At 32.9% G+C, this 18161-nt stretch overlaps 2 protein-coding genes and 1 long non-coding RNA gene across 11 annotated transcripts in view; 1 reads left to right on the forward strand and 2 right to left on the reverse strand.

Annotated features, from left to right (window-relative positions):
• LOC145943116 (uncharacterized) overlaps nucleotides 1-18161 on the reverse strand; it is a 240043-nt gene that overhangs the window by 194541 nt on the left and 27341 nt on the right. The window contains exons 2-5 of one of the 2 annotated variants that reach the window (XR_014426481.1): nucleotides 8044-8278; nucleotides 7912-7953; nucleotides 302-497; nucleotides 176-214 (exon numbers count right to left, since the gene is read on the reverse strand). This is a non-coding gene — a long non-coding RNA (uncharacterized LOC145943116). The remainder of the gene's footprint in view (nucleotides 1-175; nucleotides 215-301; nucleotides 498-7911; nucleotides 7954-8043; nucleotides 8279-18161) is intronic. The other variant, XR_014426482.1, reaches the window with a different exon arrangement.
• Nucleotides 1-18161, forward strand: part of LOC145943103 (uncharacterized) — a 155245-nt gene that overhangs the window by 110716 nt on the left and 26368 nt on the right. The gene's annotated exons all lie outside the window — the stretch shown is intronic.
• Nucleotides 2984-5869, reverse strand: LOC145942683 (uncharacterized). Its single transcript, XM_083049631.1, has 8 exons — nucleotides 5665-5869; nucleotides 5384-5510; nucleotides 5144-5288; nucleotides 4762-5037; nucleotides 4453-4618; nucleotides 3671-4351; nucleotides 3286-3444; nucleotides 2984-3198 (listed from the first exon to the last, which is right to left on the reverse strand). The coding sequence occupies exons 1-8, from the start codon at nucleotides 5765-5767 to the stop codon at nucleotides 3143-3145; spliced, it is 1713 nt and encodes a 570-aa protein (XP_082905757.1). The 5' UTR covers nucleotides 5768-5869; the 3' UTR covers nucleotides 2984-3142.

Below are 18161 nucleotides of genomic sequence, written 5' to 3' on the forward strand. Positions count from 1 at the left end.
TATGATTAATATTTTTGATAATTATCAGTTGATTTTTGTAAAAAAATATTAATCGCGGGTAAGATATTATAATATATTATTTCAAACACATTACTATTTTAATATTTTCAACATATTATATTACCGCCCCATTACCGCCATAGAAATGTTATACATTAAACAATTTCTCACTCACCGATACGTGTAATAGCGGAGTTGTACACAGGACATTGATCTGAAAACAAAATATTCAAATTATGTATATGTGTGTCGAATATCTCATAAACAATGCAAGTTAGAAAAAATGTTTTATTTTACATACCTCACAGTTGCCCCGATGTCGCCCGATGCCTCCCCGGGCCTCCTCCTCCTCTCTTGATCCGTCGTAGCACTCACGATATTCGCGAAAACATGAATAATTAAGATTGTTCGACACTTTACGCGGCACTCTCGACACGCGAAACTTAACACGGCACTCCCGACACGACGCGTGAATCGCACTGTGTATCGCATGCTACCTGTAACAAATAAAATACATACATATATTAGAATAATCTTATTATTTCGCATTATAACATACACAATATAAATATAAATATGTAAGCTAGAATATTTAATTAGTAAATTTTCGCTTTATTAATATTTTTTGACAGAAATCAGCTGATTAAAGCATTAATTTGCTAATTAATTTTTAAAATAATAATGTGTTATAAAAATTATAAAATAATAATATGTTTTAAATAATATGTTATAATACTTTAAACTCGATTAATATTTTTGGTAGTTATCAACTGATTTGTGTCAAAAAATATTAATCGAGAATAAGATATTATAACATATTATTTACAACATATTACTATTTTAATTTTTTAACATATTATTATTTTAAAATTTAATTATCAAACTAACGCTTTAATCAGCTATAATTTCTGTGAAAAAATATTAATTGTGTTTAAACAAACTTTATATTATTTTTGAAAAAATATCATTTTTTTAAACATAAAACCGAAGAATGGCGCGCGCTTGTGTTGTTCTAATATTTATGTAAAAAGTGTAAAATAAGCACATATTCGAAGTGAAACTTCTGACTAAGAAATTTCTGAATAATATTATCGATTAAAGTTCTCTCACGAGGCGGAAGACATTGGTTCGACGATTGCGGGATTAAATGTCCCATTTATCTTCCTCGTACTTCAATGCGAAACTTTTGAAATAAAATAGCTTGATAGTCGGCCTCCTACCGTTACATTGGGTTATAAAAGGACACAATTTCTCTCGGCTAGAAGCCTCCGTGTTCCTCGCGGAAGGGAAGGCGGCCCGCCAAAGTTACGACAGGTAATAACAAACTTTCGTATTCTTCCTCCTTGCAAATGAAACGCTCGAGCGAGCGAGTTAATTTATATCAATTACGCCGGCTGATGTGATTAAATGTGAGGCGGAGAATGAAGAGGTGGATTAAGAAGTTATACCTTATATATCGCGTGCTCTTGATATTTTTTCCACCGATTATTATCGAAGAAGGATTGGCAACATATCCATTTAATTGTGGAGAGCAATTTTACATTCCCGAATATTTCGTTCTTTCTTCAATTAGATGTCATTCATATACAGAAATAATTTTTGAACGTTCAAACATGAATCTAAATAAAATTAAGCAATTCCTATAATACGAGACAAACATTGATTGCTGCTACGAATATTTTACAAAAGTAAATATATGTAAGGTATATAAAAGATGTAACAGTATATGTATATAAGTAATAAGATTTGGCATTTCTTTCTCTGTTCTAAAATTAACATTCTATTATATAGATAAAACGAAACTTGCGTGCCGCGGGAATATCATACGGAAGCATAATGAGAATTCCGGAAATAATTAAAAAGAAAGCTTGTAAAGAGAGCAACTGCGGGATATTATCGTTCACAGCGTGATTACAAGTCGCAATATTCTGCAAAATAGGTGTAGAAAGCAGGATTATAACAAAGTTATTTTTTTCAAAATTAAGTATTTGTTCTTTTTTTTTTCACCACTTGCACAAGGAGGGAGAGAGAGAGAGAAAAAGAGAGAATGTAAGAGAAATCTCTTCCTTTTTCTCTTTTATTTTTTCTCCCGTCTTGTTGCTCTCCGCGGAAATAAACGACGGTAACTTGCTCGATGCTCTCTAGCAAAATTGCGAGAGCCGAATTTGCGGGGCTCGGTACATGCATAAGAGAGACCAAAACTCGTGGAAAGTACATAATCACGACTCAGTGAGCAACCATTTATTTAATATACGCCGCAAAGTTGTCGCAGTTGATATCTACCCGCTATACAGGATGCATATTAGCCATTTTAACCTCTTGTAAGAAACTAAAATTATCTTGAGATTACATAAATGTTGTTAACTTTGCGAGCATATAGAAATTGTTAACTCTTCACTTGCATAATAATCCGACCATTTCGAGTAATATTAAGCAAATAATACAAAAATTTAAATGAATGTTTTAGATTTAAGTACATTATATTATTTTATTTTTTTATTTTGTTTTTACAATTGAAATTACAATTATAAAATTTAAATTTTGTTTGATTAATGTATAATGTAAAGAACTTAATTAACATAGAATATATATAAAATTTTTTAATACATAATATTGAAATTATATTGAATTATATATATAAGATTCAAATTATTGAATCAAAATACTAATCTCTTTCTTTTTTTCTACAAAATAAAGTAAAGTTAGTTTTCGTCTGTTTTATAACGTTACTAAACGGAAATACTAAAAAATTTTCTTGTTTTTATAATTAAAAATAGAATAATAAAATTAATGTTTTGTTTGATTAATGTGTAATAGAACTTAATTAATGTAGAATACAAATTATATTGAATTATATAAGACTCGACTGCTGAATAATCTCTTTTTTCTTCTTCAAAAGAAAAGTTATCTTTCGTCTGTTTTATAAAGTTAGTAAACGAAAATTCTGAAAATTTTTTTTGTTTTCACAATTAGAAGTAGAATAATAAAATTAATATTTTGCTTGACTGTATAATAGAACTAAATTAAGAATATATATATATATATATATATATATATATAACATTTTTTGACACATATTATTGAAATTATATTAGATTACATACTCAACTGGTAAATAATCTCTTCTTCCTTTTTTTTTTGTTCAAAATAAAGTAAAGTTATCTTTCGTCTTTTTTATAAAGTTACTAAATGTGAATGCTGAAAAAAAATAAAATTATAAATTAGAATTTTAAAATCGTGTAATTAATTATATGTTGAATATTTGAAATAAAATAATTTTAATACATGATGCATTGCCGTCGGACTGATTTTTATTATTTTGTTGCGTAGTGCATTTTGGAGGAGAACCCATCTGCATATCCTTGTTGGTATATATGGCTGATATGTCGGAAGTCGGAGATAATCTATAATTACACAGCGATCCCTCGTATGATGATAAAGCACCTGTGATAAAGTTTATTACAAAATTACCTCTGTACGCAAATTTAATGTATGCAATTAAATGTATGTAATATTTGCATTAAACTGTAAAAAGTACAAAAAATATCAAATTATTTATATTTAAAAGCGTATAAATAAAATGGAGTAATATATTACGAGGTAAATATATATGTCTAATTTTGCAGTATAAAAATGTAATGAAAAATGAATAGCCTGCGGGTATGACAACCTTTTGACATGAAATCCTGATCGAAGGAACTTATGCTGTCGCAACATTCGACATGCATCGGAGAAAATATATTGTTTGAGATGATACTTGGACTGCTTGGACGATGAACGGGTGTCGATATCGGTACAATATTGTAATGCACCGTTTCTATGTTTACAATTTTCGGAACAGACAATGATGATTTTGAATTCACTTCTTTGACAACATTCATCGGCTGAGGAGCAATTATTTTACTGCTGCTGTCATTACTATTCTCTACTTGAAATCGAATTCTTTTTGCTTGAATTTCATCTTGTATATTCGTGGTGGCGCTATGCTTGACCGGGTTCTTTTTTGTACAGCAACTCGGTTGCATTTTAATAGATTCTTGCAATATCTGTATCTCTTCCTGATTGATATCTTTCATATTTGTATCGTTATCTGTTGTCATATCGTTGTTCGCTTTTTCAACCCTTGTCTCTGCATCTGGTGCTACCGCAGCGATGCTCGTCTCAGTTTTTTCAGTAGCGATAGTATTTTTTGTATTAGTATTTTTTGTATTAGACGATTTTTCCACTTGGACTACAGTACGTTTAAAATCATTGTCGTGTATTGTTTCTACATCTATTATTTCAGGCGACGTTGCAGTGTCCTCGTTTATGCATAATTCTTCTAAGATCAAGGTATTGATGGATATATTATCTAAAAAATAGACAGATATAATATACAGAGATTCTTATTATAATATGTATATTGATGAAAGTCTTTGTTTTATGGAAAGTGTATATAAAATTAGTTTTCACCATCGAAAGTTTCGCGAGTCCACTGATGCTGCATTTTCGAATGTATTTGATTTGAAGAATACATTTCTCGATATGGTACATGATTAATCTTCGGCGGTCCCATGTTAAGCACTTTCTGTTTCCTCAATTTTTTCTGATCCTCTTCTTTATTACGTAATACTTGCAGCTACAAAGTCGATAAATTAAATTTCACGGATATAAGAGAAAAGAAAGAGAGAGTATATATATACATATATATATATATATATATATATATATATATATATATTGTATATAAACTCTAATTTAAAACTAATTTAAAATATAGACCTCCATTTCTATCGATTGTAATTCTCTTCTATAGCTATCCACATTTACTTTCAGGTTCATTAACTTTTTCTCCAATTTCGACTGTTCCACCATCACGGTAGCGAATTCAATTATCTTACAACGTGTGCGAATCCAGTCGATACGTTGTCTCTGCTTAATAATCTTGATCATCTGTATTTTCTTATAATCCATGACCATGTATTCTATTTTGAGTTTCTGTAAATTGATCTTGGCAGCATTTCTGCTTTTTGCCAATGGAAATTCCTCATACATATTCTATGAGAAAGAGAAACAGAGAAAAAGAGCTTTGTAAATCAATTTCTTTTAATTATTATTTAAAAAATTCTAAAATTTTATATGATTATCGATACTCGCTACTAACTCGATAAATAAACCATTTTTCCTTGTATTCGGCAACGATATTTTGATACTCTTGCGTTCTTATTTGATTCAGTTTGTATTGATCATCAATATTTGCTTTCATCATTTCAAGAGTCTCCGAGGTTTCGCCAATGCTTGTGTTTAATCTGTATAAAACGACGAAGTTTCAATATATGACGAGTTCGATATAAAAATATTATATAATATAATATATAGCGAAATAGATAATTATTTAACATACTTTGTTAAAGTCTCATTCAATGTTGTGTTAATTCTATCCATCTGTGATACCTTGGTTTTAAGCTCTTTTCTTTTATTGAGTTCAGTGCGTATCACTATTTTTCGTTTTTCTATTTCCTTCGTGTTAGCTAGGAGAATAATCGATAATATTATTTTACAAACAGTAAAACACAGAAAAGAAAGATCGAAGAACAAATATAACTGCACGAAAAGTTTATTTCTCCCAAATTGCTTTCACGTTGTGTCGCATTTATGAAATACTACGCCACACATTTTATTTACCCTTTAGCTTTTCCTTGGCTTCCTCAATTTCCATCTTCAAACAGGTCTCTAGTACTTTCACAAATTGAGGATCATCATAATTCTCTTGATTATCTGTATTCATTTTCTCTTCTCGTCGAAAAAATCACTTTTACACGACACGATTAGGTTCTTAAAGCGCAGCTACTTTTTGCCGATTCTCGAACGACTTGAAGTTGAAACTATCACCAAGTCGTCGCGACAGTAGTAGCAATAGTCGAATAATAAATTCCAGCAAGTGATTTAAAAAAAAAGTAAACACTTTAATTTCACGTTTAAGAGATATTTTATAATCTTCTTTCACAAAGAAGTGTTGTATTACAACCTGCAAACCTACGTAAGCATCATTTAACGGCAAATTGAGAAGCAAATGTACCGAAAGTTTGTTCTTTAGTTTTTCGCGGTTGGCTTCCATTTGCGACACTTTCGGCGGGTAACTTTTCGCGAAACGTATGTTACAAATATATATCTACTCAGTGTGAAAGAAAAACGAATATGCGCGCAGAGATTCCACCTTACGCTTTTCTATCTCACCCCCTTTTCGTGCCGTAAAAATTTCAATACTTTTGTCAGATGACCGGCCGCGCATTTAGTTTACTACGCGAAAGTTCGATCGTTTGCCGAAACGGTCGTAATTCGAGATTGGGATTCGTTAGGAGAGCGAACCATCCTTGCACCACCCCATATATCTTGGCGATGTGCTTTGGCACGAATGTAACTTCGCGGTCACGAAAGGGGGCAACAACGGTGCTGAGTGAAGATAGCGAGGAGAGCGAAAAATATATGACCGAATTAATCATAAATCCCGACGAATTTCGCACGCGTGTAACATTTTATATTTATCATTATGTCTATATTGTTCTTTTTAAAAGAACGAAATAACCCGCTTAGTTTGAAAGATAAAAATGTACGAAAATAATATTTTTAGGATAAGCAGTATAAAGTCGAAAATCAGAAAATAAAAATATAGAGTGTCCCCAAAATCACTGTGTAATTACATAAAATATCCTACATGTATAAAAAAAAACAGGTCAGTGAGATAAAGAAAGTGACACGCGTGTCACTTGAAAATAATACTTTTTTATGATTTTTTCACGTTTATTTACAGTCGAAGCGATTGTAATCGAAGCTTTTAACGAACTACGATTGGTAAACCAATCACCCATATATAGAAAAAAACTTCAACAAAAATGTTCAGTTATTTAGGTAGACAGTTAGTAGTTGGAAATTTAATGATAGTTTTTGTACGCTGGTAGTAAACAAAAATTTCAACTATATATATAGATATGTAAATATAATAAATATAATAAATATAATAAATATAATATATAATATATATATGTATATATATTTATATAAATAAAATTTTGATAATTTATATATATTTATACATGTATTTATATATGTATATATATTAGTTTCTGATATTTTTCATTTTTAAAAATCCATCGAAATTACACAATATGTTATATATTATAAATGTATATTGATATCTAATTTCTGAAAATTATAAATTTACGGTAATAAAATTTTTATTTATTTTTATTTTTATTTTTCCTTTTCTAAAAAAGATATGTAAAGTCGATACTTGCATATATCGAAGCTTATTGTTGTCGCTTTTCCGCGATGCTCATTGGCTGTCAAGATTCGCGTTGTGCGTTATATTTGTAGCATCGAGAGGCTGTCATCGCGAGAGTTAGCAGTTTGATAGTTTGTTGAAAATAAAATTAAATAAAATAATGATATTAGTTTTAAATAATATATTATAATACTTTAAACTTGATTAATATTTTTGACAGTTATCAGCTGATTTCTGTCAAAAAATATTAATCGCGGATAAAGTATTATAACACATATTATTTAAAACATATTATTTTATTTTATTTGATTTTGAACAAACTGTTAAACTACTAATCCTCGCGATGACAGCCTCTCGATGCGAATATAACGCACAATGCGAATCGAAACAGTCAATCAGCATCGCAGAAAAGATGCAACAATACTTGCGAGAATCGACTTAACATGCCTTTTTTAGAAAGGGATGTTATAATATTTTTAATTCGATTAATATTTTTGACAATTACCAGCTGATTTTTGTCAAAAAATATTAATCGCGAATAAGATATTATATAACGTGTTACTATATATATTTAAATATTTTCAACATATTATATACACCCCCATTACCGCTATAGAAATATTATAAAATAAACAATTTTTCTCACTCACCGATACATGCAATAACGGAGTTGTAGTACACAGCACATTGATCTGAAAACAAAATATTCAAATTATGTATATGTGTGTCGAATATCTCATAAACAATGCAGTTTAGAAAAAATGTTTTCATATTTTACATACCTCACAGTTGTTCCACTGTCGCCCGATGCCTCCCCGGGCCTCCTCCTCCTTTCTTGGTCGACCGTCATTGCTCCTTCGTAGCACTCACGACACTCGCGAAAACACGAATAATTACGATTGTCCGACACTTTACACGGCACTTCCGACATGCAAAACTGTACACGGCACTCCCGACGCGCGACACTTTACACGGCACTCCCGACACGACGCGTGAATCGTACTGTGTATCGCAATGCTGTAACAAATAAAATACATACATATATTAGAATAATCTTATTATTTCGCATTATAACATACACAATATAAATATAAATGTGTAAGCTAGAATATAATTAATTTGCTAATTAATATTTAAAATAATAATATGTTTTAAATAATATGTTATAATATTTTAAACTCGATTAATATTTTTGACAGTTATCAGCTGATTTCTGTCAAAGATATTAATCGAAAATAAGGTATTATAACATATTATTTACAACATATTACTATTTTTATTTTTACAACATATTTTTATTTTAAAATTTAATTAGTAAATTAACGCTTTAATCAACTGATTTCTGTAAAAAAAATATGAGTCGAGTTTAAATAAACTTTATATTATTTTTTTTTAAATATCATTTTTTTAATACAAAACCGAAAGAATGGCGCGCGCTTGGGTTATTCTAGTATTTAAAAAAATACACTGAGAGAGAAGTTTCAGGATTCACATATATTTCAAACTAAAGATTTTTGCATGCTTTAGAGCTAAACGATACTTGAATATCTTTTTGTCTTGTAGTATGGATTAATTATGGTGTTACATTGCCGTGATGGCAAAATAATCGTTTAATTTGTCTCGACCGCTGAGCATTGATCCGACCGCACATCCCTTTGTCAATCACGGAGGTACACAGGGAGGACCAGGGGCGATCTGCAAGTTAATGAAAACGAGTGACAGCCGGATCAACTTATCAGCTTCGAAAATTGATATCGCGCGCGTATTCGGCTATATACCGCCGGAAAAATATCAGTAAGGAATATCAGTCTGGATCTATCGCGCTTATGTGCTCGTCGACGTTTTGGAGGGACGTTCGGGGAACACGGCGTGCTGGCTGTCGGCCAACCAAGTCCGCATTTGGGTCAAACTGACCTCCATCCCTCTTGCCGGGGAAGCGGATCCTGCATCACTCTCCCGCATCCGTATGTGAGAGGGGAGGTGGAATAGTTGCGAATGAAACGGACTCTGTTTCTTCCCTTGCAGCACAGGCGTTCCTAGTCGGCCTGTTCCGCTACTTTTACTCCCGGACACGGGGTGCACTCTCTCGGAGTGGCGCACTTCATCGTGAAAGATTTGTAAATGCGCCGAGCAGCGCCGAGAGGACAACGGTACGAATAACAGGAGGAGCTTTCGACGAGATTCGCAAAAACAAAAAGTCAACTCTTTAGAGATTGATCGAAATGCATTATTAAATTCTTCTCTTTATTTATATCCAAGATGAAATAATATTTCTTTAATAATACTGTAAAAAAACTTAACTTTGCTATCTCTTTTTTTTTAATGATTAACATAATATATCGCTCATTGAAGAAAAGATTGAGTAATATATTTAATGATTGTGTTATTTTTTCTGACAATGTTAAAAATTGAAGAATAAAATTTAATTACGCGCGGAAAATGTTATCACCGTTTCTATCTTTGTGAAAGCGTCACGGCTTTTTTTATGTAGATGCATCAGAAGCCGTTAAAGCTCGCGGTATAATTTATGGCGCGATCATTTCGTCGGTAGTTTCTAGTCCGCTTTGAGACTAATGGAAATCGTACCTGGGAAGCGTGAGCAGCAACCATAAAGAACAGACTGTCTATACCACGCCCATGAATACCCGGGGTTATCAATGCTTCGTAAAATGGGTTATCATTGAACATCTCTCTCTCTCTCTTTCTCTTTCTCTCGTCAAGTGTTATTTTTCTCTTTTCCTCTATTATTGTTATATCAACCCCGCAGGGATTACTTTACGGATGCTAAAATAAATAACAAAAAAGAGAGAGAAACGTCTAAGGAACATAATACAATTCAGAAAAAATATATATATACATATATGTATATATATTTTCTTTAAATATATACATGTACATATATGTATATATATATCTATTTTTTAAAATTATTTATATATAATATTTATAAAATATTGTAGGAATTTTTCTTTTTTTCCTTTTCGATATAACATTCGCCACATATGTACTTATAGAAAATGTGAATAAGCGGAGACTTTTTTTATTGACTACCCATGGACTATATTGACTGTAACTGAAAGCAACCATACGTACGTATGTATATACGCGTGGCAATATTCCCATGGGAATACTTCGATTTCTAAAGGCTTTAGATTTCCTGCAAACAACCTGCTCTGACGCATTCGCACGATCTATCCTGCGAATCGGTTTCCTTAAGCGAAATTCCGTTGGAAGCGTGCGAGAGATTTATTCGCGGCGCAGGCAGACATGTACGATAACAAAATATCGGGATTATGAATCTTTCATGGACGGCAATGCTCCCGTTTCGACGAAATTGAAACGAGAGCGAAGTGCGGTGTGGCTAGAATGAAAAAAAAAAAAAAAAAATGGAAAGGGGGAGAAAGAGGAAAGGTACGCAGAGCAAACCCGACGCCGAATAGCATCCTTTCACAGCTGCGTCAATAATTGATCGCCAGAACGTAGATGAATGTTTATTGGCATTGCTGGAAAAGGTAAGATAAATACTGTGTCGCGAACCCCCCTCGAACGCGAGCTCGCATCTCTACGCGATCGATTTTTCTCATCGCATATATGGAGAAATATATAGTCGCGCATGTATCTTCCGCGAAACAGTTTACCCTTTCCAGAAACTGATGCAACTCGCTGGTTCGTCGAGTAGCGAGTAATTTCTGTCGTCGTAGGGAGACCCTTCAAACGAATACACACACACACACACACACACGGTGAACAACGGTAGATTTTATAAATGGATGAAAGTTTTCAATGGAGGGAACGAGGTAGAAGGACCGTGGAACTTTGTACAGCGGAAACGGGAAAGTAGGTCTTATGGAAACCACTGATTAATCTTTAGCGGCGCCTCTCTTTTATGCCTCGCTGAGAATAAAGGGAAAATTTTGTTATTCCGCAAAAATAGCTGTCGGCATCTGTAAATTTGTTTTGTCAAGAAGACGCTCGTCCGTAATCAGGTCAGTTGCTAAAATAAATAAACGACTACGTAACAAATGTTGTTGAAATGTTACGACGCATTCTTCCGACTGAAAGAGCTTTCAAAACAATTATCACAAATAATTAAATAATCAATTTAATTATAAAATAAATACTTGTCGAAAGAGAAATATTAAATGTCTCTTTAATGCCTTTTTACTTTAATAATATATCGTATGAGATAATTCTAACTTTTAATTTAATCTCGATAATTGACATATTGCATTTAATGCCTTTCTGGGCCTTTATGAAATAATTAGTTTTAAAAAAGATATTCATTGTCAGAACACGCGTATATATCAAAAGCAGTTTTACAATCTCCAGTAAAAAAGGACTTTAAAAGGGTAACTTTTATTGAATACAAGATAGAAAGTGGACTGCGAAGATTCGTAGTTAATTTCCTCTTTTCCTCGTTAGCCTTTTTTTTATTTCGTTTAACGCTCTCTTCATTATCTATTTTTTATGCTGCTGGTAAGTAAAATCAATACGTCTCTGCGATATAAAATTCTATAAAGCTAAAGAACGAACGACCGCGACTGAAAGCTTTCTTTCGCTCTGTTAATTTTTAAGTCGCACGAACCGCTGCACTTTCGAGGGAAAATAAAGTTCTGCGGAAAATAGTCTTGGACTAGAATTAAATTTATAAGTTTCGATGCCTTTAAAGCATATTTTGAAATCCTCTTTAAAAAAAAAGAATTTACTCCTCCCTCCTTCCCTCTCTCTCTCTCTCTCTCTCTCTCTTTCTTTTACTCGATCATCAATCTTTTGCAACGTCATATCGTGTTGACTTTGCGAAGTTTAAAAAAAATAATAACAACGTTGCTGACGCAAACGGTGTGAAGCTAAATGAACAAGCAAGAGAAAGTAGGGCAATTTGCATAGGGCGTTCGATCAAAGTTCTCTCTGAGCATCGAGTGATGGGATACGGTGTAGAATCAGGTAGAATCAGGCGAGATATCAGCGATTTATTAAAAAATATAATATAATTTTCCTCCATCCGTATCAATGACACATATGCATACCCTTATATCAATTATATAAATTACGAGTTTTTATGATATTTTTTTCGTATCAATAAATCTTAATGGAACAACCGAAATAAAATTTGCACAATAATTTAACTACGTAAACATAAGAAAAAAAAAAACGAAATGAAATATCATATTCATCCTGCAGATGACTTTTTTAATAACAATTACATTTAATATATTTGTTTTATGTGATCAGTTGGAACGCTTGTTCAAATAATTCGGCTTATAACATCGATCTTCCATGCTTGAGGGACGAGTTTATCCCCTTTTCTCTCCCTTCTGAAATAGCTAGCTGGAAAAGGTGGATCTAAGGAAAGGAGTGCAAGTTTCGCAAGGAACGCGCCGCAAGCCTGTTATTTCGTCGAATTTATCGTACGCTAGGGAGTCAGGAAGCGGCATAATCTTCGCCCGAAACTCATTTCCGGAGATAATCCTCGGGATAAGAACATTATCCTGTTACCCCATACGTTAAAAAGACCACCACCTGTTAAGCGCGTTTATTACACAAAGCGATGATAATTCGTTTTGTCGCGCGAATGTTGCCTAATAATCCATCGCGATCAAATTAATATCTCGTAAAATAGAATTGAAACACATTGATAACTCTATTAATATAATTGAATATAAATATAATTATCATTGTGCTAAAAAGTATCATAAATAATATATGATTACTATTATAATGTAATAAAATCATTGTGAGTAATAAATGTCTTGAAATAATTAAAGCAAATTACGCTAATGTAAGTGACACTTTCAAAAATTCAGAGAAAAATATGAACGTTTAAACGAAATAAACTAGAAATGCAGAATTTATTGTCTAGAATAATCTAGTTACTTCTTTGTGGACCGTGATGAACGTACTCTGTGGCTTCGCCCAGTGAATAATGCTTATCATTGCAGCTCAGCTGCCCAGCATCATTATTCTCTTGTGTAATTAAGCTATACAACTGCTACGAGCATTGTTGCTAACTTGATGAGAACGTACGTCGTACAAAACTGTACTTTTTCACATCATTTGTATCTCGCGTCATGTTTATTCGCTAATTTAACCTAGTATTATTTTTAAATAAATCATAAATATAACGCACGATATTCAGAGAGGAGAGAGACATTGCTTTTTTCTTTTTGAGATGGTGCGGGGTGTAAAAAAAAAGTAATCGCTTTTTCTGAAATAGGGGCGATAATTTTTATCGCAGTGCCGCAGTCGCTCGTAGACGTTAATCTTGCGCTTAGTGCAATTGGATGCATCAGCAAGACGAATGCACTCGTGTCATGAATATGTCTTTTTCCGAGTTAATCCAACTTCAATGTCCTTTCGCTCTTTCAACAAAGTTGGGAACGTTTCTCTCTTTCTCCGCTGAAAGTAAGCTTCTGATAAACAATGGCGTCAACTATGTTTCAAAGCGAATTTCAATCTTATGTAACGCATTATCCGCGGATGCGCATCTTAACTGACGAAGACGTTAACTGAATCTGGAAGTGTCAGCGCGCTTGTTACTCAACCTCGATGTCGTTGCGTCGCGACAACGAAACGCACTCACCGCTTATCCGAAATCAATTATTTATTCGCTGAATACATATGGAGTAGAAGAAGAGCATAGTAAGTAGAAAGGAGAGGAGAATGTGCATATAGAAATCAATCTTCGCGATTGCTCACTGGCTCATGTAATCCAATTATCCATTTGACAAACGTAATTGGAATTGCATTCCACCTGCAGGGCGATCAGCGAAATGCATTTTATTCTGCCATTATTGTTAACTTAATTTACTTTTAATGTAATCTGTGAACATATTTGACTTTATTGTTTTTAATTTAATTTATTTACTTTTCTGTGTGTATGTATGTATGTATCGTATACACTAAATGATCTCTGTCTCTGAATAGTATCGATGTGGATGTTTGCTACATTGAGTGCTTGCGTTACGTGATATTTATTTCCTCTTATTTTATCTCCACTTTACCACCAGATGCGCAGGACAAGGACATTCTCACGTGAAATGGATATATAAGTCTTATATGGATGTCACGCGGTCATTTGTATCGTCTTGAAAGGAACTGATTCGATTATTATTGTATCAATTATTTCTTTTTGTTTAATTATTTGAGAGTTTATAAGTTGCTATTTTCTACGTTAACGAACATACACACTTCTGTGGAATATACGTATTCATCGTTAAATAATATTCTTATCAGCGAATACTCCTGAGTATTGCGTTAGCCAAGTCACATTTGATTTTTCTCGTTTGCAATTTCGTTCCGCGCGCGTTCATACGCTCTCACGCGTCTCTCCTCTTCTTGTTATTCGGGATTGTACACTTTCATACTTTTACACGAATGGTGCCAAGTGGAGCGGCGTGCGAATTCGTCGCCTGACAACAGCTACGCGTCATAGAATTTCGCGTATGTAATGCGCGCGCCTCTATTTTTTGCCGGCTGCGAAAAATCCGTATCTCGTCGACGAGACGAGACGCGTCGAGAGGTCGCATCTCTTTTTATTGTTCGTTACTCGTGCAAAAATTCCGTAATGACACGATCTCGGGAACATATATCGTGGAAAATATTTTCCGAGATAAATCATTTTGTTCTTTTTCTTTTTTTTTCCCTCAAAGTATATTTAAGATTGTAGATCATTTGATGTGCAATAACAATTTTGTAAATTTAAAGTTAATATATTTTTTTTAAAACTCAACGATAGTAGTAGTAGTTTTATATATATATATATATATATATCAATGTTCATCGACCTGATGAGGAAGAATCGGAAAATTCACGAGGATCGTAGCTGACGGAAGGAGACGCATTCATTCCGAATCCAGATTTTCAGGCATTGTTAAACGCGTTTGGCTCGACGCCAATTGTGCATGGCAGTCCCTACTTGCCAACTCGAATTCGATTGCACAGTACAAAGGACACGTTTAGCTTTGGAACTACTCTCGGTTAACTGTTTGCGTGAACATGAACAGCGCAAGGCAAAATATGAAACAGTTAAATCGCTGTTATCTCTAGAATATGTTTAAGAACGAATGTGTTTAATTCGCTCAATTGTTTCGCAATTTTTTTCTTCATAAATCGAGATTTGTTATTAACAAATTTATAAAAATTAATGTATCTTTATATAATTCTCATAATTTATATAATTCGTATAATTTTGTTTATTTTTTTAATGCAATGAGAAATTTTCGTGATTGTTGAGCACATGCGATCAAATCAATCGCGCTTGACATAACGTGACGTAAAGTGTTAGTTTTCATTAAGAATAGAGTTATTAGTCACAGTGTTTCCAGAATGTCTGTCTTCGCTTCGTACGAACCGAGATACTCGATGGAATGTACCGCGGCAGTGACAGAAACTAGTCATTCGTCAGACGCTTCCGCTAGAGAGGCTCCTTGATGCCACAGTAGTAGAATGCAGCCCATGGCCAGACGTGGCTGACGGAACAAATGGTTTATGTCGACCATTAGTCAGACAAACACATAAATTTCGTAATCGCTCAAAACTCGGTAAACTGAAATTCCCGATCTTTGTTAAGTAAACTTCGAAAAATGTAAACAAATGAATTTTACGCAAAATATGCGCATAAAAAATGTATATATTGAATTAATTAAAGTCGACTTAATATGTAAAAAAGTGAAAAGTATTTGTATGACTGATTGAACGATAGTAAGCGGATAATTTTATTAATATATTTAATTATTTTTATTTTTATTTAGATATTTAATCTTTAAAAATTTTCCATAATAAAAATAAAAATTTTTAATGCGATATTTCATGCAAAGATCGATATAAGATAAGAAGAAACTTTTGTTAAACAAAGTTTTTAGAAACTTCAGAGGAATTACATTATACTACAATTTCACTATATAGTACACGATTACCGTTACTTATCTCCCATATCGAAATCGATTGTTAAAGGGATTATTCCGAGGCAAAGGCATGACTTCGAAATAATCTATTAGATCACCACAAGTCAGTGTTCCGATTAGAAATGACCCGGTGCCTGGAAATGGTACGTATTATGTGTCTATGTGTGTGTATGGGTATATTGTGTATGTGTATATGTGACAACCATTTTGATTCTACGACGCCCTCGTCTATCCGGCGAACCCTTGATTTCCACCCCTATACATCTATTATGAGCCCTTGAAGCCTCACAATAGTCCAGTGTAATCAACCGAAACTAGGGATAATTCCGTCTAGGACGTGCGCGGGGAAGCCAAAGCAACTCGATCGACGAGTGCATTCCCGAGTCGTCTATTCGATGAAAATCGTGAACGAGTTGAGGTTCGCAGAGCAGTAGTTCCCAAAGTGAACGGTAACATTCTCTGAGGAATGTCATAAGATTACCTGAGATAAAACGATAAAAATTAAAGGAAGTATATACCTAAAGCAAGTTTTCGTAAAAAATTCTTACTGTAGTTTTTTTTTATAGTATAGTGTAATTATATATTCGAAATAATTTAATCGTTAAAAAAACTAAAAAAAATTAATTCAAATAAAATAAATGTGCAATTATTTATTTTGTATTATATTATTTTGTGAGTATCACACACACAGTCATGTCATTATTTGGAATAATGTTTTTTACAAGATGAAGAAAAAGAAGATATTGGGAATTAATTAATTTATTTCGATATAGGAGATAAGTAATGGTAATCATGTACTATATAGTGAAATTGTAGTATAATGTAATTCCTCTGAAGTTTCTAAAAACTTTGTTTAACAAAAGTTTCTTCTTATCTTATATCGATCTTTGCATAATCTTCGCATTTAAAATTTTTATTTTTATTATGGAAACTAAGGAAATATACACACAATAATCCAAAAAATTAAAAATTACTTTAGAACGCTAGTTTCACGAACTTTCTTTTCGTAATTTTATATAAATTCTTAATATAAATTCTTTATATAAATTCTTAATAGAGATATTAATTAAATTTATTTTTAACATATATATCATTTTAATTCTTTATACATTGAAACGTCTTTATTTCAAAGAACACGCATATAAAATCATTAGATAAAATTATGTAAAATTATTACGTATTACTTTTAAATAGTAAAAAATCTTTAGATACGCGCTATAAATATCTTCGTGAAAAAAATTTGATCAAATTAGTATTTCGCTGAATCGTGAGTTCGCGCACTTGGACAGATTTGACAGATTCTTTTCTATTCGTTAGATATTGAATCTTGAATAAATAAATATTCAGCCGAAAGTTCTCCGGAAATATCATGTGCCCCGTTGATCGTATATGTCTTTCACCTCTCGCAGAAGGTCATATTCACAAGGCTTTGAGCGCCGTTTTTCCAGACGCAAATGCTATTAAACATGAATGAAGAAGGGAAGCATTGCCCACAGTCGTCGCTTCTCCCGTTCGTTCGTTTCTCATCCGAAACATCGAACCAGAATGCCTGGCACGAAACAAACGACGCGACTCATCGATAATTCATTACCATCTTCCATCAATTCCTTATTTCGGCATGCTCTACGATCCGCGAGGGTTCGCCCCCTCGTAATCTCTTTGATGGAATCGACTCGTGGTTGATGAGGGAACGGGAATGCCATATATACTTATGGATTATGACGCGGCTTCGTCTAAAGTTTTTTTGTCGACATTTTATATACACAGACGTTATCTCGAATAATTCACATTCGCGGAAGACATTTCGCGAATTCGCTAACGAAAGTAAGGAAGACTTAAGTACAGATTAAACGTTGTATTTATGTACGTTTTTCTTGCCGTTACTTTCATCGTTGATTTTAAATAAAAATACATCCAACGGAAACGTTTGGACATTATTACAACGAACGGGCTCTTTATTTTAACCTGTCGTCTCTAATCTAGCGATTACATTGAAA

Source organism: Prenolepis imparis, unplaced genomic scaffold (assembly GCF_030444845.1).
Source record: "Prenolepis imparis isolate NDT839.2.m4 unplaced genomic scaffold, iyPreImpa1.0 SCAF_11, whole genome shotgun sequence".
NCBI lineage: Eukaryota > Metazoa > Arthropoda > Insecta > Hymenoptera > Formicidae > Prenolepis > Prenolepis imparis.

Excerpts from the sequence above, each read along its gene's own strand:
- LOC145942683 (XM_083049631.1), bottom strand. The coding sequence starts at position 5,767 with ATGAATACAGATAATCAAGAGAATTATGATGATCCTCAATTTGTGAAA. Across the intron at positions 5,511-5,664 it reads AGCCAAGGAAAAGCTAAAGG|CTAACACGAAGGAAATAGAA; the intron begins GTAAATAAAATG and ends TTATTCTCCTAG. Across the intron at positions 5,289-5,383 it reads TTGAATGAGACTTTAACAAA|ATTAAACACAAGCATTGGCG; the intron begins GTATGTTAAATA and ends CGTTTTATACAG.